Source organism: Sinocyclocheilus rhinocerous, unplaced genomic scaffold (genome assembly GCF_001515625.1).
Source record: "Sinocyclocheilus rhinocerous isolate Xijiao unplaced genomic scaffold, SAMN03320098_v1.1 scaffold549, whole genome shotgun sequence".
In the NCBI taxonomy this organism is placed as follows: domain Eukaryota; kingdom Metazoa; phylum Chordata; class Actinopteri; order Cypriniformes; family Cyprinidae; genus Sinocyclocheilus; species Sinocyclocheilus rhinocerous.
The window spans coordinates 46,174-73,192 of NW_015664999.1; the positions used below are offsets into that span (position 1 = coordinate 46,174).

The following is a 27,019-nucleotide window of genomic DNA, read 5'->3' on the forward strand; positions in this document are numbered from 1 at the left end:
TCTTAATATGAAATTCGAGTGGTATGACAATTAGAGATTAGACTGTACAGAAATTGAAATCTACTGCGTATACACACTATACTCATAGTCACCAATGCTGATGTTGTTAACATTAATCATTTGAGAATAAAGTATAACAATAATAATAATTTGAACGGTTTGATGTGATATGAGCTAATTTAGATTTAATCACCATTGGTAGCGAGATTTATGGTAATGCTTTTTTCCTCAGTTGGTCCGAACAAACATGGCAGATATGTTACTTACTTGTTCAGATGGCAATATACAGTGAAAATTCTTATTTGCAGCTTTAAATTGTAATAATATTTGACAGTTTTACTGTTTTGCTGTATTATTGTTTAAATAAATGCAGGCTTGCTTAAAATAAGACTTCTTTTAAAAAATATTTAAACAATCTTACTGACCCTAAACTTTTGCATGATAGTGTGTATCTATATGTCAAAGGCTGTATATCCAATTCAAATCTACAGTATTTTGTAATAAATTAATCTATCACTTTGTATATAGGCTAGTCAAAATAGGCAGATGTCATCAGGGAGAGGTAGAATATATACATCATGAACAAAACTACACAATGTCAAAGAAAATATGACCCGGAATGCATTAAATACAGATTCACTTGCAATGAGGATAAACATGGTGTGTGTGTGTGTGTGTGTATAAATATATATACAGAATACACACACACACACACACACACACACACACATAATATAAAATAATATATGTACACAAATAAAGCAAAAAATAAACTTTTCTTTTTCAGGATACTGTATTTTAAAGATAATTTTGTAAAATCCAAATAAGTTTTACAGATCTTCAGGGAAAGGGTTTAAACAATATTTTCATACTTGTTCATTGAACCATAAACAATTATTGCACATGCACCTGTGGAACAGTCCTTAAGACACTAACAATTTACAGGTGGTAGGCTGACGATGAGATGCACTATAGTACTTAAAGCAGCTGGTGGACACACAATAAACTTTTGATATTGACCTCTCCCTTTGTTCAAGGACTAATTATTCAATTTCTGTTTGTCAAATGCCTTGTTTAGTTTGTGTCTCGGTTGTTTCACTTTTTATGTTAAAATAAAGATTTACACATGTTAAGAAAGTTGCTGGAAATATGTGTGTGTGTGTGTGTGTGTACATGTTTTTCTATCCTGGTGCGGACTTAATTCTGAATACACACCGTCACTCATGGGGACTCGTGTCACCGTGGGGATCTAAATTGAGGACCCCATGGGGAAACAAGCTTATAAAACATACAGAATAAAGTTTTTTGAGAATGTAAAAATGCAGAAAGTTTCCTGTGAGGGTTAGGTTTAGGTGCAGGGTTGGGGTAGGGCGATAGAAAACACAGTTTGTACAGTAGAAAAACCATTACGCCTATGGAATGTCCCCATAAAACATGGAAACACAACGTGTGTGTGTGTGTGTGTGTGTATTCATAAAAAAACTCTAGTGACATATCTTTGTCACCTTGTCAAAGCATTACTCTGGTAAGTAAGTTTGGTGTCCTCATTAGTGTGATGTGCATTTGATCAATCTGAATGTTAAATGAGTCAACAACAGGATGTGTTCACATGTTTTTTTTCCACAGCAGCACTGATGGAGGGAAGAGGAGGAGCCACTGAACCACATCCTGCTTTACCCCAACCTCTCACCGCATCCTATACTGTTGACATGGTGATCAAACTGTCAGTTCCTCATGTCACTTGAAAGCTTCAGCTAGGGGAGAGAAGTATCCCAGAAGGCACCACTGCACAAGCGAAGAAATCAGAGTGCATCAGGAAGAGACAACGTGATGAGTTCTGAACATCAGGTAGAGTTTATCTGTTTCTGTTAGTTGTGTTAAACTAAATGATAAGTTATACAGACGAAGCTTAGGTTAAGAGTTCTCATTTATCCTTAGTACGTTCAAGCACAGTGTGAATTTTATGCCATTTTGTGACGTGTTGTGTCGCGTTCATGGTAGGCCTGGACTGTTTACTGTCAGATCAGTATTAGACATTCACAGGGCACATGGCAACATTTCAAATGTTCTAAAGTTGATTTAGATTGCTAAACTCAACAAACACCAACAGACTGATCCAACAAAACCCAAAACAGAGATAATTTGGTGTTTTTTGTTGTTTGTTGAGGCAGTATATTTTCAAATATATATAAAACACATGCGCTACTGTTCGGCGTCATTAAGTTTTTTAAAGAAAGTATGAATCAAGGATGTATATATATATATATATTAATATGTATATATGTGTGTGTGTGTATATATATGTATATGTGTGTGTGCGCGCGTGTATATAAAAAAGCTAATAAAAAAATATAATTTTCATTATCATTAATCTCTACATACACTAATATACTAACATTTCAAGTTGTATAAATTAACAATATAATGTATTATGAACAAATATGAATTAAAATGAATATGTTAACTACAAAAACATTTTTTAAATGTTCATTGGTAAGTTCATGGGTACAGGCACTTATTGCATTAATGAACTGAACATTATTTTTTATGTGTGTGTGTGTGTGTTTTCATTTATGTTTTCCTGTAATGTTGTCACGTTGTCTGTACTCATGCCATCTCTTGCTCTTTTACAGAAGTCACAATGGAGATGACTCTGTTGTCCATCACAGTGTGTTTCACTCAGTTCCTCATTGCCTCAGCTCTTTATTTCAACACACTGCCACCAAACACCCTAAGCGACTACACTGAAACCACACAAATAACTCCAGCAACAACAAAAACAAACCCAGAACCTAAGATCCTTATATATACAACCTCTTCGTCACCTCTGACCGCAACAACACAGGACAGCACAACAAATTTGCCCAGTGAAGTGCATACACAGCCAAATATAACCCCAAATGTGACACTCACACAGGAAACAGCATCCCTGCATCAAGACAACAGCAGTAGTCCATCTCAAAATGACATGATGGATGATGGCGTGAGTGTTAGCCATGTTGCTATGAGCCATGCGAATACAAGTCATACAACAGTTTCCACTAACTTTGCAAGACTGATGCCACAAAAGGACGACAGTAATGAAACAGGAACAATGTCAAGTGTGAGTTACAACTATGAAGGGCACACTGTTCAGACTGCAGACACCTTATCAGACCCAGTGGACAGTGTCTCAACAGTTCCCTGGAGACATTCGACAGAGAAAGAGGATGAGAGAACGAAGGCAGATGAAGGAAATTATGAAACTAACTCCACCCAGGCCACATTTGCTAATACGAACGAGGAGTTGAGAGAAACACGAGGCACTGAGGGAACTTACAGGTTAACAAGTGAACACAGAGAGGAACATTACGACACAGCAGCGAATACAACCGATGTAAGTGCTACAACAGCAACAGGGAGTAACGAATGGTCAATTTCACAAAACACAGATATTCCCATGACCACACCGGCTTACACAACAGCACAAGACCCGACGGTTACAGATGTGCCATATCACACCTCAGTAAGTGGCGGAAAACACTCGACGCCACAGAATATATACAGGCTCACAAACTCTACAGCAACCACAGGAAGAGAAAACAGGACAGGAACAGACACACCCGGTGGTACCACCACCAACATCAACATCTCTATTATAACTGATGTCCTAACTGACAGCAGCCTAAATGCCACAACCAACAGAACAAACAAAACTGACACAGAAAACAAAGTGTGGACTGCATGTTTGAACCCAAACCCAGAATCTCATTCTCGGCAATCCAGGCTGGTCTGCTTCATCACAGTGTGGACTTTAGCAATGACCGCCACCATATTTCTAGGAATAACCATTTTCCTTTTGGTGCGTCTGTCTGTCTTCAAAAAAAAGATGAAGCGGAGAGGGAAAGGAGGTCAGACATGTGAGAAGGAGAGCCTCTGGGCCGACCCCAAAGCTTCAGTGCAGGAGAGAGTGGAGTTCTGGTACATCAATGGATCCACGCTGCAGGCCGACAGGAAAGACAGAAAGAGACAGAAGAGGATGAAGAGAAGAGGACAGGAACAGGATAATGAGGAGAATGGGTTGTGGATTCAGCCTAGAGTGACTGTCGATGACATAACAGAGTTCTGGTACGCAAACAGACGCATGAAGGAAGAGAGGATGCAGGACACGTAGTTATAAAACTTTGAAAGACACCAACGAAAACAATTTGGACAGTTAGACCTTCAGGCTTGTGCCTAAAACACAAGGGGATTTTGATGGAACCTTTCCAACCTACACTGCTGAAATATTCAGAACTTTCTAGCTTATTTTTCAAAATCTTCCAATCCCTGAATAAAATAAATAAAAAATACACATATTTTTGAGAGTTACCGTGCATTGAATAATAATATGCAGTTTTTTAATATGCAATTTCTGTTTATATGCTTTGAGCAAACAGTACTGAAAGAAGGAACATAATTTATTGGGCTATTCTGAATTTTTCAGTTCATATAATGACAGCTTGTGTTTCCACCATCACTAGGTCAGGACTTGCGGTAACTTGCCCAAGAAAAAAATCTAGGAGCTAAAATCTCTGATAACACATTGTCTTTGGAAGTCTCACAGTGCTGGCTTGCACTTGTAAAGATTATCATGTGAAATAAAGTGAAGCAAAATAAATATTGATTCTGAGATGGTGTAAATCGATCATTTTGAAGATTTACAACAGATGATGCTGGTTTCTGTTGTGCTTGAGTGGTGCAACAAAAAAAAAAGAGTGAGAGACAAACGTCATGAAAAGGTGCTAAATGTTCAGAAAGAGGAAATGATAGTGATTACTCTTGTTTTCTGCTGAAGTTAAAGATCGACAGAAAGAAAAAACAGTTTTTAAAGTCAAAGTCAAGGTATCATGCTCATGTAAAAATGCCCAAATGAACCTTTTTGGACCTACCTGATAGCTGCAATTGGTAAAGTTACCAAATCCTGCTTTTATTTTAGATATGTAATCATTTAGATTGTGAAATATGAAAGGACAGGACATACATCTCAGAACTGTTTAAGCAAACTGTACTTTAGACACACATTTTCACACTTCTCTGTTTTAATACCCTCCACCCAACAAACACGTACTCACACATGTGCACAATCAAACGCACACATGCTTGCACATAGACATTTAATGGCAAAGTTGTGCAGTCAAAGCATAGTCAAAACCCACAAAAGTGTCAGCACAGAGCTTCCCATTAGAGCCTGGCTTCTCTTTTTCTACGTCAGCCTCGGATAATAATTCATACTATAACCAAGCACTTTCTGCATGTTTTTTTTTTTTTATCTTTCGGTTGCAGCCTCACTCGGCCAGATGCAAGCAGTGATATGACATCTTCAGAGGGAGGAGAAATGAAAGAGAGCATGTAGGAGTGAGAGAGGAAGAGAAATTAACAGGATATAGGTGTGCTCTGCATGTGTGAGTGAGTAAATTCTCACATGTGCAGTTTTGTCTTGGTGGTCGGAGTTTGCTGTGACTTTTCTCAGAGGCATGAAGGTAAGTGGCAATCGTACTTATTCATAAAGGAATCAAACGGTTTGTGGCTGTGACGTTGTACGATGCTTGAGGACAGGTAGACAAAAAGAAAGAAAAAAACGTTACATGCAGCTTAGAGAAACATAAACATCACGCTGGCACTCAAATCGCATTCTAATACCTGTGGTAGATGTGCACTAAAATAACCTGAGGATGTACCTCTGTTCTGCCCGTCAAATAAAGTGTAGCTCTTCTGGTAGGTAAAGCATAGCGCAATCAACCCCAATTTCATAGGGTTCCCAAGATTCCCAAGAAAGTCGATTTAGATTAAAGCATTATAATTTAATTCTACCTTCTAGCAAAAATAAATAAATATTATTTAGAATGATAAATGATATTTATATTCTCATTCAGAATAATTCTGAATATTTTCCGCAAAAAATATGGCTGCTGATTCAGCTTTGCCACCACAGAAATAACTTATATTTTAAACAGTTTTTTTATTGCAATAATATTTCATGACATTACTGTTTTTACTCTATTTTTAATCAAATAAATTAACCATTGGAGAGCATAAGAGACTTCTTTAAAAACATTACAAAATCTTACCAAAAAACAAATACAATTAATATAAAATATATATTCTTGAGACAAATAAGAGTGATAATTTTTTTTGATTAACTGTCTTTTTCTTCCGGTGTCTTTTTTTACTGTCACATGTTTATTTCAAAGCTGAAATTGCCCATGCTACACTGAGAGAGACAGAGAAGGAGAAAGAGGAAGGAACAGGCCTGTGTAAAACTTTCCGGCCCAGATTCACGCAAGATAACATCTGTAGAACACAACCACGCAAAGAACATGTAAAAAAGATGAATTTCTTCTACCAGCTGCTCAGAGTTTGAAGGTTTCCTTCATTTTTGATCACGTTCTCGAGGCTCAAAAGTGGATCTCCAAAGACAATATCAGCTCACCTGAGCAATTTTGTTGCACAAACACTGAAATTGCCATAGGAAACTTCTAGATTGAGTGACTTTTCCAGCCAGTATGCTCACCATGAGGCTTATTTTTAGCAATTTGCTTCTGTTTCTTGCTCTCGGACCCTGTTTCAAGTCCACTGATGCACAAGAGACAACAACAGAGACAGATGCAAACATCGCCATCACATTACCGAACAATGACACTGTGGAGTCAAAGTTAAGTTCTGAAATCACCATCACCACACCTGAAAATACAATTACTCTACTACAGACAGAAACGGATCCGCATAATCCAGAAACCACACTTGTTAATCAAGTAAGAACCATGCTTGAGGAACCAGCATTTGAGAGTACTCCATCACTCAGTACTGAGATCGAACAAACATCACCAGAATCTGTTCCTGAAACAACAACTGTACAAACAGAGCAGACCACAGTGACTACCCCTACTGTGCTTGTTAATGTGGAAACAACAGTGACTGAACAAATAACTTCAGACGCCCCAAGCACAAGTCAATATGAAACAATTGTTGGCTTCACTGAGTTAACCAGTCCTACAGAACGTCCTATAGATGAAATCACCACAGCAGCTGTGGCCATGACCACTGATTCAACAGAAGCCCTCGATCCCACATCCTTCCTGACTGAATCACCAGCAGACTGGTCTGAGTCTCCGTCCATCATCTCCGGCCCTGTGGACACCAGCACTGAAACCTCCACTACAAGTCTAACATCAACTTCTCAGCTCCCTCAAAATACTGCTGCACCCGTGCACCCGTACTCGAAGTTTGATGAAGAATCAGTCTCCACCCATTTCACCCCCATCACCACCAGCGTAATTATCGAGGAAAGCAGTCTGCCCATGCAAACCAGATGGTTATTAATAATGATAGTGTGTGTGGCCATTATTTTTGCGCTATGTGTGGGCATGATTCTGTTCGTCCAGTGGCGAAAGAAAAACGCCTCAAGGAATTTCGGGCCCATGTATGTAAACGGACAAAGTAAACGGTCCAAGAAGAAAAAAGGGGGGGAGGATGACGCATGGGCAGGGCCTGTCAATCTGGAGGCGGGAGCTGAATGTGATGCTGAGGTACAGGATGGTCTTCTGCCTAATAATGGGAAACCGGATGGAGATGATATGATGCTCAGCACATTCGCCGCTCTGGATGCAGGAGACATGTCTAATGGTGGAGTGGGTGGGGACGGTACCAAGGAGGCTAAGAAATGGGAGGAGCAGGAGCCTTTGCTTTACATAGATGAGGATGTGAATGAAGACAAGACAGGAAAAACACTGGCAGAGAATGAGAAACAGAAAGGAGATGAAAAAAGTGAAGAGAAGGGGACGAATGGAGGAGAAACGTTCTGTCTCACCACAGCCGTTTAAAAGTCTTCTGTTGACTAAATGAACATTAAGGGATTAATAGGAATGACTTCTTGATTACATAATCTTGTATTACGTAATTTGTGTTATACAAGGACTAAGTAATATAGTTTTTATATATTATTTGATGATCGCAATTCATTAGCAGCAATGGTGCAACCTATAAAGATGCTCTAAAATTCCTACTATTTTCCTCAGTCGTTTTATACTTAAAAGTGCGGTAATATTAGCCAAATTTCCGCGAAATTTTGCCAGCAAAATATCCGTTGTCTACTGTCAATAGTGTACTGTAGTTGTGTGAAACACAGGTCATAGACGTTAACCTTCGAACCAAGGAGCGTTCTATAAACAGCAAAATCACATGACCAACCAGTGGTGGATAAAGAACTTGAAAGCCACACTTGAGTAAAAGTACAGATATCTTACCAGAAAATGACTTTGGTAGAAGTTGAAGTCACCGTTTAGAATATTGCTTGAGTAAAAGTTTTAAAGTATGGGATATTTATTGTAGCCTACTTAAGTAAAGTATTTCTTTAATATTAAACTTACTTAAGTATTGAAAGTAAAAGTACAAGTAAATTCAAAATAGAAAAGGATCAAATAAATATTAAAAATTGTTCTATACACAGATTGAGCAGAAAGATTGTGTTCAGGTTTAACTCTTTCTTCCATTTTGTATCTTTGGGTTAGCATAAGAGCCACTTCATCCGGTCCGGAGAAAACATTTCTCGTAAAAATGGAATCTGCATCTGAAATGGCATTTAGATTCATGTACACAGATAGTTGAATGCAGCTCAGAGGGGATGCATTTAAAGGGGTCATATGATGCGATTTCATTTTTTCCTTTCTCTTTAGAGTGTTACAAGCTCTTGGTGCATAAAGAAGATCTGTAAAGTTGCAAAGACTAAAGTCTCAAATCCAAAGAGATATTCTTTATAAAAGTTAAGAGTTAGCCACACCTACCTAAAACGGCTCGTTCGAACACGCCCCCACATACCTACCTCACTATGTGGGAAGATTTGCATAAAGCCCCCAAATGTTCACGCAAAGAAAGAAGACCTAACTTTATTCTCGCTGTAGTTTTGTTGTTGCCGCTGCCGCCATGTCCTGAAGACACTGTGTGCTTCGTTGTGAAAGCGAAACCACTTTGTTTGGTCTTCCAAAAGAGGACGATATCCGCTTCGCCATGCCTAGAGCTGATCTGTGCTGGTCGCTGAGGAAATACATCATTGGACTCCACCAATCCACAGTCAGACAGATTGTGTACAAATTCAAGACCACTGTTACCCTCCTCAGGAGTGCTCCACCCACAAAGAACGCTCTAAAAGCAAGGCGTGTAAAAGTCCACTAGGTTTCAAAGGACTGCATGCTAACTTCTAAGCAACTAAAGACCTTTCTCACATTGGCTAATGTTAATGTTTATGAGTTCATCATCAGGTGAACACTGAACAACCATGGTGTCCATGGCAGAGTCGCAAGAAGAAAGCCACTGCTCTCCAAAAAGAACATTGCTGCCCATCTGCAGTTTGCTAAAGATCATGGACAAGCCAGAGGATACTGGAGAAATGTTTTGTGGATGGATGAGACCAGTATATGTGTGTAGTTAAGTATGTAAGTGTGAATTATATGTGAGTATAAGTCCCCTACTCCCCTTGTATCACATTAATAAATTCACCTACAAATGTTAATAACAAAAAAAGTGTTTATGTTGGTTCTACAAAGGGTTAGTAGTGTGTTTAATAGATGAAACATCTACAGTGTAAACAGAAAGACACACACAGTGAACTGCAAAGCCTCAAATGTGCGTCTGCTGGCCACATCCATTAGGATTGTTTGGACAAAACCAAGAGAAAGAGGGAGGGAGAAAGATTCAGGAGACGAGGGTCTTGGAAAAGAATGGATTCTCTGGAGACCAGTAGGAGGAGGAGAGAGGGAAAGAGTGAGAGGGGAGGGCTGATAACTGCATCTGGAAGTTATTTGGAACAAGAGAGGTAGGAAATAGTTGATAGAAAAGATAGAAAGCCAAGGAGAACCTGGAATTAGTAATTAGGGTTGAGGGAACACACTAACAAGCAAACAAATACTTTGATGTTGTTTGTTACCTAAAAAAGAAAAAGAAAAAATATATATATATTTATTGGGATTTCAAGAAGAGAGAAATGATAGGAGTCTGAAGGAATTAAACAACAAAGAAAGAAAAGCTTGTGAAGAATTCTGTATCCGACAAAACTGCAATACCAATATTTCAAGCTCATCACTTCACAGATGCCTTTATGTTTTTTTGTACCTTAAGAAGAGTCATTAACAACCAGAAGAACTGGAGGAATCACATCTGTGATGTGGATAATATTGATCTATGAATAATTAAAGCAAGATCTCATGAACTTCATCACTACGAAGCAAAAAGACAATACAGGAAGCTTTGGAGTAAAGACAAAGTGAAAACTCAACTCTGTTCCTCGAAACCCTTCAATTGCCTGTCAGTCACTTTTTCTGTCTCCATCTAAATCAAGGTAAAGCGACTATATTTGCTTCATGCTTAATGTTAATTTTGTAATATTAAATATAGAGATTTGTGTACTGTTTATGAACCACTTGATCAGTGCTGAAGCAGACCAGCTAAATCAATGACAAATTTTATTCAATATTATGTGTTTATGGAAACCTGATATTATAAAAAAAAAATTAAATAAAAAAAAAGAAAGAGAGAAATTGTGTGTTATGCTTCAAGCTACTTTCCATCTTTACTAAGCATTTATAATCACAAGAAAACTAAATGTAGGATTAGGTTTCTATGTGTTCTCATATTTAAAGAACTCATTTTAATTCACATATGGTGCCAATTTTCAGAACCATTATTGACATACCACTGAAATCAGATCATAAATCCATGTGCTGCCTAACTTTGAGGGGGCTTATATGTTTACATTCTGGCCCATAATATACTTTGTGGTTTCATGTGGACTGCATTTTGTGGAACAAAAAGGGCAAAATAACCACCAACATGATTATGTTGCATTTTGCTCATGGAAAATTAAGTGGGACATATTAAAAGTCCACAAAATTCGTTGAGTTTATCGTATAAGAGAGGCCCTACATGAGTACATATTTCAGACATGGATCATAATAGCTTTACAGTTAATGCTATCAGCAGTACAACACAAGGGTGGTTTCTTCCTGTCTGGAAACAGCACTTCCTCTGCATGCTACAGTTCAGGAGAGTGTGAAAGTTTTCACACGTTAAAAGCACACACAATTCGTTTATCCTCATTTGGTGACTCTATTTCTGTCTTTCTTCTTTCATGCAGAATGTCTGTGCCACGAGGTTGTCTCTGCTGTGTGAAGTACCTCATGTTTATCTTCAACCTCATCTTCTGGGTTAGTTCTGCTTTACTCTTCTGTCGAATATGAGTTTGGCAGATTGTGGAACCATAAGTTTCTTGAACTCAAACAGTCGTTCTTAATGATATGAGGCTATTCTAATACATAAGATTCACACGTGTATTATTGCTTTTATACAACAGGGGCTCAATTACAGAAATATCCTAACTCAAATTCCTATTCTGTTTGGTAACCATGGTAATTTCACTTAGGAAACAGAACTTTTCCAAATCAAGACTTAAGATGGGAAGTTTCTGTAATACAGGCCCAGTTCAGTAAACAATAAGTTAATACTGAGTAATGTACACAAATACTTTGTTGCTCTAACATCTACAATTCCCAACAAAGTCCAAACAAAATCAACTGTAAGCGTCTCTGAACAACACACAGCACTGGCGTTCCTGAACGAGTGTTGTGGATTGAATTACTGAGTTATTGAATCATTCACTCAGCGAATCAGTTCATTGACTCACTCAAAAACAAACAAACAAACAAAAAATAAAAAACATGTCACTTTTCGCCACCTACGTATACAGAGACCACTGCTCAGCCAAAAGTAATCGAGGATTAAAGGCTGGAACTATACACACCAACTTTAAGACTTCACCCCTGATTTACATTTGCCAAAAGTCATAGCCAGTCTGTAGATTTTGGGCAGTTGGAGTTGACAGTTTTCACAGAAATCGCGTAGTGTCTAGCTTAAGACTATAAATCTATCCAGGTTGATATTTTGAGCCAATATTGTTCCATTTGTCATGCGTTTCCTGGCAACGAGGCACATGTTTCTGCTTAAGTTTATTGTGTTCAGATTCAATGACTTGAAAGTCTTTTAAGGTGTGATGCTCACTCCTTTAGTGTGTAATGCTCAGGTCCAGTTGTTTTTAGCAAGTGTAGCCTATATGCATAGTGTTTTCAAAATCTGTTCAGAATTTTAAAGTCGTGTAGTGTACTCCAGCCTTAACTGTTTAACATGTATAAAATATGTAGAAGGACATGCAATGAAGTAGCCTACTAGTCAATTAAAGTTTATGAAGGCCATGGAGGCCTATTACACTTGTCCCTCAGAATGACCTAAATTGCTTTACACTGATGAAAAGTGACTTATCTGAACATAATGTACTGTTATATTTCTTTACCTGTGCTTGTTTTTGCAGTTGGGAGGATGTGGTTTATTTGGTGTTGGGGTGTGGCTTGCCTTTACACAGTCAGAGTTTTCATCTCTACCACTGTCCTTCCCTTCACTCTCCGCGGCCAACCTACTGCTTGTTGCTGGGGGCGTCACCATGGTGACAGGGTTCCTAGGATGCCTTGGTGCTCTGAAAGAGCAGAAGTGTCTGTTGATGACGGTAAGATACCTGGATCCTAGGGGGCAGTCGTGCCCTAATGGTTAGCGAGTCGAGCTTGTAACTCTTGTAACTCAAAGGTCGTGGGTTCGAGTCTCGGTAGCGGCAGGGATTGTAGGTGGGGGGAGTGAATGTACAGTGCTCTCTTCCACCCCCAACTGCTCCCCGGGCCCTGCAGCTAGTGTGACAGCACACTGCATTAAAAGAAATGATCATTCATGTTTTCATAACCGCTGGCCAAATTAAAAAAATAAACTAAAATTAAATCACCTTTGAGAGCAAGGGGGCCCCCTGGTGTTTCGGGGGCCCTACGCAGCTTGCGTATAGGGAGGATCAGGGGCCCGTTCGTCGTAAGTCGCTTATTACATCCGAGATGAAATGTCACATCCAAGATGATATCATCGCGCTAATCAGGATCTGGCTAATTGGGTTCTTCGAACGCACCTGTTATTGATGATTAGTCTGGCTGGACTGAGTTATCTGAGATAATTGCGTGTTCATGGGTTGGTTTAAAATGGGCGATACTCGAAACCACGATCAGCAATGCAGCGATTGGCTGGCGGCAAGACAGCAACGTAATGACATCATATATAGTATTAAAGACTACACAACATTTAAATGATTATTATTTTACATTATTGTCCCTGAATTAGTAGGGTACTCTTGTAATAAAGTAGCGGTGGTAGCGGAAAGATTTTAAGTATCAATTCTGCTTAAAAATATGCAATCTAATCCTGTTTACATGAAATAAGGCTGCTCCCGAGCAGGTTTAAGCTTATGGACCTGTTGCTATGATAGCAACTCCGGGATGAGCTTCGAAGAACCAAACAATCCAAGATCATGCCAAATCATCAACAATCAAATCCAGCTAACTGTGTTAGCGACGTACGAAGAACGGGCCCCTGCTCTGAATGCAGAGCACAAATTCCGAGTATGGGACACCATACTTGGCTAATGGCTACAGGTCATGCCACTTTTCAACACTTTCCTTACAGACATCAGAAAAACGTGTGCAAACTGCCCAGAGGACGATGTTCATTCAAGTATCATCTTCATCTCAGATGCTTCTGATTTCTAAAGGATCATGATTAATGTGACACTGAAGACTGGAGAAAAAAATCATTAGAAAAAAATAATCAACTTTTTTTTTTTTTTTAAATACATGTAAATAAAAAAAATAGTATTTTCAATTGTGATAAAATTGAATAATTTTATTGTTTTTACTGTATTTTTGATCAACTAATGCAGCCTTCCTGAGCATAAAAGACTTCTTTCCAAAATGATTAAAAATCTCACCAACCACAAACCTTTGAACTGTAGTATATTTATGTGATATATAATGTACATAATTAAATAATTTAAATCACATAATTTAAACTTCATGTTCATTTAATTATTTTGAATATAAAAGATCTTCATTCAAGTATCAGCTTTATCTCTGATATTTCTCCTTAGGGGACATATAAATGGAGTGGCAGTTATTGAGTACAGAACTATGAAATTGGTGTCTATAGCACAGTTCAGACATTTTGGACTAGTGTATTTGATAAGAAACATTTTATTTCATATAACTTTTTTATACTTTTATTTTTTTAAATGATTCACCTCTGCAATAATCTGCAGATTGTCTTCTTTAGAAAGAGACCAACCTTAGGTCTGTATTCAAAAGCGTTCATGAATTACCTAGGCAAATCTGAGCCCAGAATGAGACGTTGTTGAGATCTCTTCTGAAACTCAGAGGAGACATATATGTGCATAGTAGGGCTTTCTTATTTGGGAGAAAAATCTTAGAAGCAGAAGAAGCGAAAGTCTCCAGTTGCTCTCCATTTAATCTCATTGCTGAATAAGAGAAACAATTGAGATATTAAAAAGATTTTGTAATTTTTCTTTCTTAAATGGGTTTACTGTCAGAATACACCATGTCTGTTTTGTTTTTTATTAAATATACAGTATATTGTTGTCATTCATGTGGTCTAATCTTTCTTTCTGGTTCTTTCAGTTTTTTGTGATCCTCTTGTTTCTAGTCCTGATAGAAGTGGCACTGATTTTGGTTTTGAGTGTGTATCATGAAGAGGTGAGGGACTAATGTCTGAGCCTTGCAAATATTTCAGCCTTTCCTTTCAGGAAAACACTTTGCCTTCAACTTCCTGTTTATCCGCTTCTCTCTCTGTTTTGTCCATTTAGTTGGACAAGAAAGCCAAGGATGACCTAAGAGAGGGAATGAAAGACTATCTCACAAATGAAGGGCTAAAAAAATCCTGGGACAACATGCAGAGAATTGTGAGTTGAATTTATAACAGTCACAAATATGAAGTCTGAGATACTTCAATGTGAATTATGGATTCTGTTTCCTTCAGTTCAAGTGCTGTGGCGTGAGTAACCACACTGACTGGCACAACAAAACGTCAAGTGGCAAACTTCCTGACTCCTGCTGCAGGGATAATACTGAAGGCTGCCATCACTGGGAAGAGGTCAGATCATTTCCGGGGTCGTGGGGTTAGCTAACTACCACACATTCCTAAATCCCACCAACTATTGGTAATTGCAACCATATGCTTAGCGTAAAATGAAAGCCAGGACAAACCTTACATACATCTGTTAATGCTCTTTGTTATATGGCTCTTTTGTTGTTTTTCATGAAAGAGTCATGAAAAACAACGTATCATGGTTTCTACAAAAATATTAAGCAGCACAACTGTTAACAATGAGAAATGTTTCTTCAGCAGCAGATCAGCATATTAGAATGATTTCTGGATGATCATGTGACGCTGAAGACTGAAGTAACGGCTGCTGAAAAATCAGCTTTGCCACACAGGAATAAATAAATAATTACATTTTATGTCCATTTATTTATTTGGTAGTCATGCTATAAGCAAAGATAATGTACTTCCATCCAATCATTATTGCAAAATAAACTGTTTTAGGCCATGTCCGGGTTTATTTTGTGATAATGAGCAGCTGACTGAACCTTTTTATTCTTTTCTTTTTTTTAAATGTCTTAGCCATGCTATGAGAAGGCCAAAGACTGGCTCCTGGCTAACATAACCTCAGTGCTTGGGTTTGGAGTTTGCATTGGAATCGTTCAGGTACCTTGAAAATCATGTTTCTCATATAGTCTGATAATTATACAAGCGCTGCATGCACTCATATAAAATGTGACTGCATTTTCTTCCTCCAGATTCTTTCTTTGGTGTTCTCCATGCTGATGTACTGCCAAATCCTACGAGCAGAAAAATACATGGACTGACCCTACCTTTGCCCCATTGTGTCAGGGGCTCTTTAAAACATAATTCTGAATATGTAATAAATGTTTAAACAGACTTGCCTATTAGAGATACTGTATGAGATATGCATGTGCACATAAATTATGCCGTTGCACTTAGGAAGAAGCTCAGATGAATTTCTGCTAAATTAATTTACCAGGTAAATGTCTAAATAATTCAAATGTACTTTTGGGAAAGATGATTAAATGAATATAAAGTGAATGTATACAGTAGGTGGAAAAGTAAATCCTAGTATTATTGCACTCCTTAAATACCCTTATAACTGCTTGCGATGAACTTTTGATCAAAGTTAATTTCAATTAAATGGAAATTAAATGTTTAAGAGTTGATGATTTGTTATACTAAACCAATGATCTGTACTATATTAATGTCTGTATTAATGTCTATTAATATATTAATGTCATTACAACTAAATAAGGATGCAATACAACAGTAGATGACTGAAATCATGTATTTTTGTATAAAAGTCACATAAAAAAATTAAAAACATCCAAAATACAAAAGAATAAATACATCAGCAGAGAAACCATATAATCAAGTAGTGTCAGTTGCCCAGCTGGCTAGTTCTTGTTCTTTCTTTCCTCACAGAGGTCATGCTACATGAGTTCATAATGATTTAGTTCATGGAGTTCATAATGATCAGATCTACTGTAAGGTCAATGACTGAGGTCAATCACACTCCAGAACCTCATCCAATTGTGCAATGCTCCCCTGTGAATGAAAACACCAAAAACAGTTTACTTGACAACTCTGCCCCCTTCTGGAGGAAAATAACAGATGCAAAACACACAGAATAGCCCAGAGACTGAGGAAAATGCTAAAAGTAGACAGTAAAACCTGCTCACCCATCCTCCATGACTCCTCACCCATGGTGCAAAGCTCTCCATGTAGCGTTCAGCATACCCCGTCAGACGCTGAACTCCAGTTGCTGTGACCACTCGTCGAGACACATCCATGGTGATGGCAAGACGCCGCAACGTAGGGCTGACCGGTGCTGGAGCGGGGGGTTCTTCACTCTGACTGGCGTACGTGTCAAGGAGTTTGGCAAAGGATGGGTAAGAGAGGCGTGTGAGGGTGGACCGCAGGAAGGGACTGGCATTTATCTACAACATTAAACACCAATTAACAATGATAAACACAAAGTAACTAACTAAAAATAACCATGAACAGTCAAAACACTGCTTACGTCAGAAATGTTTTATGATGAGAAGCCAAGAGCCAGTTTAAGACCCAAGATTACTCTATATCCCAGTAAGACGTGTCAAAAAAAAAAAAATCATTTTCATGAATGCCAAACTCAGGGATCATTACCTTCTCGTTTATGACATCCCCCTCTGAAGTCAATATCTGAACTAGCTGTTGAACCACAGCCTCTTTGTCATTGTCTGTGATGAAAAGAAGAAGTGTAACATAATCTCTAAACAATACAAGTGGGGGAAAAAAAAACATCAGCTGGACCATCAACCCATTATAACAATAAGCTATTGTTAAAGGACTGAACATCCATTTCTGTACCTAAGACAACTAAGTCTGTTTAGTATTCAACTGCTCTTGTTTTGATATTCCACTGTAAATGGAATATCACACACATTATGATAAAATTAAAATACTGTACACATTATGATAAATGGTTTTACATGTACCTTTAAGTGCACTTGGCGCAGGCTCTGGCTTAACAGGGGATTTCTTTTTCACACTGTGTTTGAGCACGATTCTGTCCAGAGTTTCTGCTACACCGTCATAAAACTCAGGTGGATGGGCTGAGATAAAACATATCATATCACATGCAGAGTCCACACACTATCATTCTAAAGTTTGGGGTCAGTAAGATTTTTTCTATTTCATGCATTCTGACTTATTTACACTGTTAAAGAGTTGGACTCTCATGCTAAACATGGCCAAAGTTTCAAAAAACGATTTGAATGTATGACGGAGTATTTCTGTGCCAAATACACTCCTTCCAGGTTCGAATAAGTTTCGGAAAGTTTTTTCGAGCTTGGCTCTTCATGATGTCATGAAGGGCGGAATTCCTTGCATGGGCAGTTCTCCCGGAAGAGCGCGCGCACACATTAACCAGAGCGAGAGCGTGACCATCAACGTTCTTCATTCGGCAGCGCTGCACAGGACTCGCTCCAGAAGAATGCCTTCCAAGAAGTGTGTTTTTGGTTGTGAGGGAAAGATAACCTTGTTCAGCTTCCCAAAGAACCCAGTGTTACGTGAACAGTGGATGCAGTTTGTTTTTCCGGGACAGCAACGGAGTTTCGCACGTGTGTTTGCTTGTTCCCGTCATTTCAGTGACAAAGGTTTTATAAACAAGGCCCAGTTCGATGCTGGATTTGCAGATCATTTGACACTGAAACATAGAGCTGTCCCAGCGATAAAAGATACCGGTCATGTGTCGGAACCAGGGGTGTTAAGTAAAACTGCATCAAATCTGTTTTGTTGGTAATCTGCGCGTTAAGTGCTCGTGACTCTTTAGCTCCGCCCACGGCACGCCTCCAGGAGCTCGGCTGCTTTCGGAGAGAATCGTAAAGCTGTATCTTTCTTTTATAAGTCTGATCAAACTAAAGACTCTTCGGAGATATGAAGGATGCAATACTACTATATAGGTACTCAAGATTAACATGAGATTGGCCGAAACTGTGTGTTATGTCCCCTTTAAAAGATTTTATTGTGCAAGAATGCAATAAACTGATGTAAAGCAACAGTTAAGACATTTAAATTGTTACAAAATATTTATATTTCCAATAAATTCTGTTCTTTTGAAATTTCTATTTAGCAAAGTATCGTGAAAAAAAAAAATTTCCACAAAAAATAAGCAGTACAACAGTTTTTCATTGATAATATTAAGAAATGTGTCTTGAGCAGCAAATCAGCATTTTAAAATGATTTCTGAGGATATTGTCTCACTGAAAACTGTCTGTTGATTGCTTTGCAATCACAGGAATAAATTACATTTTAAAATATATTCAATTAGTAAACAGTTACTTTATACTCTAATAACATTTCACAATATTGATGTTTTTACTGTAATTTGGATCAAAAAAAATGCAGCCTTGGTGAGCATAAGAGACTTCTCTCAAAAAAACATGTTTAAAAAATCTTACCGACCCTACTGAACAGGCATAATAAGACAATATAGAAAACATTCTTAACAGTGCCTCCTGTGTCTCAACTTCTATATCCATAAAACAAGTTAAAGAAATTCTTTTACATCTGAAACTTACATGGTGAAACAGAATGACCCTCAGGTTGTGGAACATCTGTAGCCCCTTTGAAAGGCAGAGAGGCTGGGCGCTGAGGACGAGGCTCTTCTTTTTTGAATGACACTTTTTTGAGTATATCAGATATTTTCAGTTTTTTCTTCTTTTTCTTATTTTTGTACCCTGGTTTTCTGTCACCTTCTTCTTCAGACGCAGAAGATGGTGCAAATATCTCTTCCTAAAATAAAATTTCTCATTAACAAGTAGTTCTGAAGAGCAATGTTAAAACGTACTGTTAAGAAAGAAGAAATTAAAAATGAATGCATTTTGGCTCCTTGGCTGGTCAGGAAATTTTTAATACTGAACACATAAAAGCTTTTAAATAGCTTTGCAGTTCATTCACTGAATAAAACAAGAGCAGGTTTTGGTCTCTACAGATATAGTCAACAGTGTGTGTCTGTTGCACATCACAAGTGTAGACAATGCATATTTATTTTGGTGCCCATATTAAGAGGTTACACACTACCAGCATGAGCTACTTGCTAGGTTTATTGTCTATATTCTTACCTGTTTGGTACCATTTTACTTTTTTGAGTTATCAAAATGTGATGTTTTTTAGTTAGAAATTCATGATTACTCTGTCTCCTAATTTGTCTTTTCCAAGCATGGTCAGATTTGTCTGTAAGCATATTTTGGCATCTGTCTATAGTCTCACCCAACATAAATGGTTTCTTAAAAAATTCTACAATTTTAATTTGTGGTAAAATCTAAAACTTGAGAGGTTCAGTTTGTTACAAAATTGGTTTAGATTTCAGCCTATGCGGCCAGTGAGTAGGCCTACTACGGCCATCTAGTGGCCATTGATATTTCATGTAATTGCTATTTTTAAACCATTATATCACCAAATGTCGCCAAAGTATACCAAATTTTGAGGATTTGGATGTTTTAACTTACTGGAATTAATATTTTTACTGTAGTAAAAAAAAGGAAGCATATTTTACATGAAAGTCAATAGAGTAATTTTGTAATTTTAGAGGTAAATAAGTTCAAAAATACCACAAAAAAAAAATCACAAAAGAAATGCATACATTGATTGTTTTTACTTAAGTGAAGATAGTGTTATGACATTTATTTTTAAAAAAATTTAAGGATCACACCTGAGACATTCGCACCCAAATTTGTCCACGAAGGACTCATTAAGGGCTGGTCTGTGAAGGATGCTTGAGGGTTAAAGGTGTTGATTATCAAAATAATGTTTTTCTGAAGCTACATAAAATGAGCAAATAGAGCAAATTACATACATATTATCTGACAAAAACAAAAAAGCGCTGTTGCTTTGCATTACAAAAAAGGCCTTAGGTTTGTGATTTTTACCTCTGTTTTCCTGGGTAAACTGTGTGTTCCATTTGTTGATGGCTTGTCAGACTGGCCCGGCTGACTCTGCTTCTCCAGGGGGTTGTTTGGAGTCGGGTCAGAACTGCCGTCTTTCTTAGCACGGTGGATCATAGAAGAACGGGATCTTAGTCTTCTTTTTATTAAATTTTTAATTCCATGTTTCTTTTCCTCTGCTGCACTGATCTCCTCATCCAAAGAGTCCCATCCATTCACGTCTTTCTTCATTTTGTCTTTTGTTGAGGCACTAAAAGGAGAAAGATGGGTCATTCTTTTCATTTTCATGTTAACAAAATAAACTTTTTTGAAGATGCAAATTAGTTAGCTCACCCAGAAACAAAAAATCTGTCATCATTTACTCACCCTCAAGTTGTTCCAAACCAGCATGTGTTTGTAGTCCCTACTGACTTCCATAGTATTTTTTCATACTATGGAAGTCAGTGGGGAGCAGCAAATCTTTGGTTACCCACATTCTTCAAAATATCTTCTTTTGTGTTCAGTAGATGAAAGAAACTCATACAAGTTTAGAACAACTTGAGGGTGAATAATTGATGACAGAATTTTCATTTTTGGGGTGAACTACCCCAATTTTGCATGTTCAAATAATTAAGGATAACAGAATTGGTTTGGTCCAAGATTAGATGACTTGTTTCCCTGCACTACTGAATAAATGAAGTTAGTAGGAAGGATCATAATAGTGAGGTTAGCAGCAGTTCATCTTTCCATTCCATCTTCTACTTCTTTTTTCTAAATTAGGTTAAAATTTAATAAAATATATTGCGAATAAAAATTTCTGGACTGACTTTTCAAGTGCCAGCCAGATAAAACAATATAAAAGGAATTAAAGAGTCCAAAAAATATGCTTCAGAGACAGGTCAGAGAGATTATAATAATCTCCAATGTTTGCTTACAACAAATCTACTGTATAATTGTCTTGTTTATGTTTGTGATATTAAGTGATACTTACAAAATGAGTTTTATTTTGCATCATTACAGTGTTTCACTGTGTGTGTGTTTGAATTATATGTGTCACCTGTATTTGTTTGGGTCGCTGTACTCTCCTCCTATCTTCCAGGCCTCTCTCCAGGAGGAATCGACAGAGAGTGACGCAGAAAAGACTTCAGCACCAACCGCGTCTCCGCTTTGATCTCCAGGAGAGAGAAGGAGGGTGAGGGGGAAGCAGGCCTTACCACCACGTCTGCCATCGCTGAGACAGAGAGAAAACTAAAACTCTTTCAAATGTGAGGACACTTTCATATTATGCAACAATACAAAACACCACTCCAGAATTCCAATGTTCTGCTGACCAAATTTCCACAAGTAAAACTAAACCAGAGCCTAAACCAGAGCCTCAACTCTCTGTCAAAGCAAACGATTCATTTGAGGTCAATGTACACTTCATGTTTAATGTTCAGTGAAGAATTGTGCATTAAAGGGGTCATATGATGCGATTTCAAGTTTTCCTTTCTCTTTGGAGTGTTACAAACTGACTGTGCATAGATAAGATCCCTGAAGTTGCAAAGACTAAAGTCTCAAAACCAAAGAGATATTCTGTTAAACCAAATACACAAAATAATGATCTTTAAAAAAGCCCCCTTTAAAGGGTCATATGACCCCTTTAAAATACAACCAATAATCCATCCAATCTAAAGAGAAGTGAGTTACTTGAACTTCAATTCATAGTGGGTACTTGAAGGAAGTGAAAGTACAATTACAGAGACATACTTATGAGCTATTTCTCACCGAAACATACAAAGACACAGAAAGAGATCTGGAAGTTCCAGTCCGTTTACCTCATTTTATCTACGTCATTTATAGCCTTTCACAAACATTTCAAACATTATGATAAACTCAGCACTTCAACAGAAACTAAAAATGTATTGATTTTATAATAATTTTAAATGCCAACAAAGTATCAACTCTGTGTGTGTGACAGATGCGCCCATTTGGCAGATACGATGCCTGATTACTGGATTAAACTAGGAATTTATCAATATTTTATTCAATATGTTATCTAAATGTAAATGTCTATGGAGCGAAAATTTGTTGTATTAGCAGCACTTCAAAGATTCTTAAATCAAGAAACATTGGGGGGGAAAATGACCAAGAAACTGAACAAAATGAAGTTAGTTTTAAAAAGTACAAATATCTGACAATGGTATCAGAAAAAAAATCAACTTAATTAAAAGGGAAAAGTTTTCATAGCCCATATATATATATATATGGTATATAAGCCTAATATCAAACAATTGTCATCAGAACATCAGTGACAGTTCTTTTAAAGCATATTATCATTCCAATAATTCCTCTCATTCACTATGAGCATTTTGATTGTAACTCGCTCCTCTACTCTACAGGTTATTACGACTCATCAGAACAGAATTCCACTGTAGGTATGCAAAAATGAAGTTAGTTTTAAAAAGTACAAATATCTGACAATGGTATCAGAAAAAAAATCAACTTAATTAAAAGGGAAAAGTTTTCATAGCCCATATATATATATGGTATATAAGCCTAATATCAAACAATTGTCATCAGAACATCAGTGACAGTTCTTTTAAAGCATATTATCATTCCAATAATTCCTCTCATTCACTATGAGCATTTTGATTGTAACTCGCTCCTCTACTCTACAGGTTATTACGACTCATCAGAACAGAATTCCACTGTAGGTATGCAATTGTTTTTCTCTTATGCAGGCCAGGGCAGTTTCACAACTCAAAACACTTGACATGTTTTCATGTGTTTGTTACTTGGCCTGAACGAGTTCATCCTTCCCTCCTTACACCATTTGTGAGACCCTGCCAATTTATATGACATACTTATTTTTATTATAAAATGAGCTTTATATTAAACTACTATGCTAATTTGGACTTTATGTGTGGAATAATTATGAAATACTGTATTCTGTGATTACTGGAATTATTAAATATACCCATAATTGTATTAAACGCAAAATCAGAGGCAGTCTAAAGACTAATAGTAAACGTTTACCCAATACCATAAAAGCCTAAAAATATTTAAACAAACAAAATTCTAACCAGCTTCCAGCTAAGACATGCAAGTGTGGATTTCACAGCAGAAGCGAGAAAACACAATTTCCCAGTTTCTGCCATAGTGGCATGTTTATCACTCACAATACATTCATACGTAGTTCAAAAGAGGAATTTTCCTCATTGCAAAACTGTCAGACTGACGCATTCTTGACTAGGCATGAATGGCATTTTATACATTAATGACAAATGATGAGCCAAAAATAATGGCCTTTTATTCTATGCCTGTCAAGTAAAACAAGCAAACACTTTCAAAGTTTCTCAGTGTCATCAGGTGACTGTGGCTCCCTACTTCTGTTTTTACACGAAGCACATGCTGGGACACAACCCTTTGTACACCAGGGCCTTATTGTATTGCAGTGACATTCTACATGTAAAATCCTCTTAGTAACCATGTCAGACCTTACCTTAAATCCCAGATCAGAATTTAGTAACTCAAATCAGTAACTAACTTTGTAGATGTCTAGTCTGTCTGTACATAACTTTACTATAGACTAAGGATGGTTAGTAGCCTATGGTAAAGTTACTTACAGACAAACTATCCTAGAAATTTAGTTACAGATGCGGTTAGAGAGGTGGGCTGTTTGTGTGTCAGTGAAACATCAAGTTTGTAGCACTAACGCGTAAATGAACGATTGATTGAAATGAATTACTAAGATACATAAAAGGAATCCAGGTGTATATGGATGTTTACATTAATTCTGCCACACCAGATTCAATATCTCTTGACATATTATATGAACAATTCGTGATACTCTTTTTTTATAACACACACAAAAGTTATGCTACCATAGTTACTTACACCTGAATTCCAGTAAATATTCACAGTCATAAGAGGATATAACTAAAACAACAGACTGTCTTGGATGAAATGAAAATACCTGTTTTACAAAAGTTTAAGAGCACAAGTACTCGTTCATACCTGGTAAATAATGTCACCTCGACGTCCGAAGGAATCAGTTCAGTGGCGACGTGTTAAAGCTGAACGCAACCAAACGCATCGACAAAGTCAATATTATTAAAACAAAGATACTACAAACAAAACAGATACAGTACACGCGACTCAGCCTCGAACTGTGTCAAACTTCAGACGAGTTAAGAGTCACTTGTGTCTGATGTTATTGGAGAGTTCAAATGTAGGTCATATCTCACGGCGAATCAAATCAGACCTGAAGCGGCGATTCATATCGATGTTATAGATACGATACCGACAGAGCTTCAGCTTCCCTACCGGTTTCACTACTACCTCGTCAATTAGTCCGTCCTACGGAACGAGAATGACCGACTTTAGTTGTGGGCACTGCGCATGTCACTGAAGAGTACCATAGGACGAAGCCATTTTCCCAATGGACAGGATTCAATCTTGCAGTATGTTGAAACTGTACAGTAACAAACTTTAATAAAATAAATAATTTGTTCCATTGGCTATAATTGTCCTCAGCACGTCATTAAGTAGAGCTATTTTACTCCTAGTTTTGATGTTACTTTGCTATTTAAATTTTTTATTTTTTTTTTACATATAGGCTACATATGCTTATTATAATGTTAACTTCTATAGGGTACATGTTTAATGTTTATTTACTGTTCACATCTGTCTGTCTTGTATGCCGGTGTTAAAGACAAATGTCTATTTTGACGAATTGAATGGACAATAAAGTAAAATAAATACAAAAAACATACCAATCTTAGTAAAAAATAAAAGGAAAATAAACTGAAATACAAAAGCACTCAGGTATGTGTTTCACCAACCAGGGTTTATTTTCAGACAAAACAACAACAACAACAACATATTTCTCAGCCATTGAGAAAGGAGAGTTGTTTGGTGACTGGTTCTAATAGCTACTACTGTCGGTATTGATGACAAGAAAGTTGGGGAGCGTTTATCCATTCTCAGCCCCCCCCAAACCCCGTCCAGCGTCATATGTAAATCAGACACTGGTACAAGGATTGGGAGAGACAGAGATGGACAGTCAGACAGAGAAATGGAGACATAGTAACATGTTATGAAATCAGTTGTTGAGAAAGTATGGATGAGCATTGATAGAAAAGGTCAGTCATTAGCAAAAAATAAAATAAAATAAAAAGGTATGCTGAGAACAATTCAAGCTGACAAGACTGAAAAGGAGCAAGAAGAAATTCAGATTTATGAGAAACTATGAGAGATATATCAGTTTGCAAACATTCTGGGTTAAGTACCATTGAAAGTCCACACAAATTCAAAAGGTCACAATGTTGTTCATCGTTAAGAAATCGCAGGTACAGAAAATATCAGTAAAGAAATTAAAATAAAATTTGTAGTTACCACAAAAAGCCTCTCAGCACCAACATCCTTCATCATCCAAAGTTGACAAACTCTCAAGCTTTATCTTTACTTGTAAATTCATATCTGTCCGTGCAACTTTTTCTTCTCTGAAGCTTCATCTGCCCTCTGATGTCTTACCTCAGAGTTATTTCCTCTTTAGCAGAGATGATATGCTATTGCGTCTGCACCCTCCTTCATTTGCTTTCTTCATCTTGTCTGTCTTTATTTAGCTGTGCACTGCACTCTCTTCTTCCTGCCTACCCTCTGACCTGTCCTGACTGCTTGTCCCTCTCTTCGCTCCGCACTCCCTCTATCTATCCCTTGGTCGGCCACCCCATCAGCCCGAAATCACTGTTCTCCTGACCGTGAGCCAATAGGGAGCAACACAGCTGGGTGAGGCACTTCCTCTGTGACAGGAAACTAGCAAAGAACTCTCAGAGAGACACACACACATAGAGTTTGGTGGACTCTAAATGTGGTACAGAGTTCAAAATGACTACTCCTCTCTGAAAAAAAAAAAGATTTTGTGGCCATTAAGCAAAATTAAATGGATCTGAATTGTTCTAATTGTGTATTTTCTATGCTATAATGTCCTTTAAGCACAGTCTAAAAGACTCCCAGTGACCTAACCTGTGTGCTAGAATTATTCCTGACTACCTTTACTTTTGTTTATCAGGCCAACCTGCCATATGCACAACGTTTTAGTCATTTTGGATTAGAAAAGGATCTGTCAAATGAGGTGAGTTGCTGAAGGAATATTCCGGATTCAATTTAAGTTATGCTGAATCAGCAGCATTCATGCATGGCATAATGCTGATTACCACAAAAATATTTTTTACATTTATTTTCTTTAAAAAAAAAATCAAGATTATGAGATGCTTACAATGGAAGTGAATGGGGCCCATTTTTGGAGGATTTAAAAGCAGAAATGTGAAGATTGTAATTTTATATCTATTTTTATATTTATTATGTAATGTTATATATGTAATTTTATCCAAATTTTTCTGTTCAAATTTGAGCTGTATGCGGTTTAAATCATTTTTACAGTAATTTTAGAGTTCTAGAGTTTACAGCTTTACATTTCATGGTGACAGCTTTGTAAAATTGGATATAATTTTGCACAGAAATGGTTAGTAAGCTGCATGTTTTTCACACTATAAAATTGTTTTAATTGTTTATGTCTTGTGGCTATACTTTTGAAACTGTGAGTATTTTTACATTAC

The 27,019-nt window shown here is 37.3% G+C and overlaps 4 protein-coding genes and 1 pseudogene across 4 annotated transcripts in view; 3 read left to right on the forward strand and 2 right to left on the reverse strand.

The window, feature by feature from the left end:
• LOC107730769 (protein unc-119 homolog B-B-like) overlaps nucleotides 1-12,936 on the reverse strand; it is a 17,069-nt gene extending 4,133 nt beyond the window's left edge. Inside the window, exon 1 of the mRNA XM_016541701.1 lies at nucleotides 12,833-12,936. The gene's annotated coding sequence lies outside the window, so the exon portion shown is untranslated. The remainder of the gene's footprint in view (nucleotides 1-12,832) is intronic.
• LOC107730766 (signaling mucin MSB2-like) lies at nucleotides 1,747-4,622 on the forward strand. The gene is made up of 2 exons (XM_016541699.1): nucleotides 1,747-1,848; nucleotides 2,634-4,622. The coding sequence occupies exon 2, from the start codon at nucleotides 2,642-2,644 to the stop codon at nucleotides 4,151-4,153; it is 1,512 nt and encodes a 503-aa protein (XP_016397185.1). The 5' UTR covers nucleotides 1,747-1,848; nucleotides 2,634-2,641; the 3' UTR covers nucleotides 4,154-4,622.
• Nucleotides 5,394-8,284, forward strand: LOC107730767 (cell wall protein RTB1-like). Its single transcript, XM_016541700.1, has 2 exons — nucleotides 5,394-5,501; nucleotides 6,213-8,284. The coding sequence occupies exon 2, from the start codon at nucleotides 6,525-6,527 to the stop codon at nucleotides 7,839-7,841; it is 1,317 nt and encodes a 438-aa protein (XP_016397186.1). The 5' UTR covers nucleotides 5,394-5,501; nucleotides 6,213-6,524; the 3' UTR covers nucleotides 7,842-8,284.
• On the forward strand, nucleotides 9,461-16,292 carry LOC107730770 (tetraspanin-4-like). Its single transcript, XM_016541702.1, has 8 exons — nucleotides 9,461-10,351; nucleotides 11,147-11,216; nucleotides 12,374-12,565; nucleotides 14,562-14,636; nucleotides 14,747-14,842; nucleotides 14,920-15,033; nucleotides 15,565-15,648; nucleotides 15,741-16,292. Exons 2-8 carry the CDS (start codon nucleotides 11,148-11,150, stop codon nucleotides 15,807-15,809), a joined length of 699 nt encoding a protein of 232 aa, XP_016397188.1. The 5' UTR covers nucleotides 9,461-10,351; nucleotide 11,147; the 3' UTR covers nucleotides 15,810-16,292.
• A 58-nt stretch (nucleotides 16,293-16,350) lies between these two features.
• Nucleotides 16,351-24,777, reverse strand: LOC107730768 (uncharacterized; annotated as a pseudogene).
• Nucleotides 24,778-27,019: the final 2,242 nt, after the last annotated feature.

Coding starts and splice junctions, on each gene's coding strand:
- LOC107730766 (XM_016541699.1), top strand. CDS start 2,642: ATGGAGATGACTCTGTTGTCCATCACAGTGTGTTTCACTCAGTTCCTC.
- LOC107730770 (XM_016541702.1), top strand. CDS start 11,148: ATGTCTGTGCCACGAGGTTGTCTCTGCTGTGTGAAGTACCTCATGTTT. Junction 11,217..12,373: donor TCTTCAACCTCATCTTCTGG/GTTAGTTCTGCT, acceptor TTGTTTTTGCAG/TTGGGAGGATGTGGTTTATT. Junction 15,649..15,740: donor TTTGCATTGGAATCGTTCAG/GTACCTTGAAAA, acceptor TTCTTCCTCCAG/ATTCTTTCTTTGGTGTTCTC.
- LOC107730767 (XM_016541700.1), top strand. CDS start 6,525: ATGCTCACCATGAGGCTTATTTTTAGCAATTTGCTTCTGTTTCTTGCT.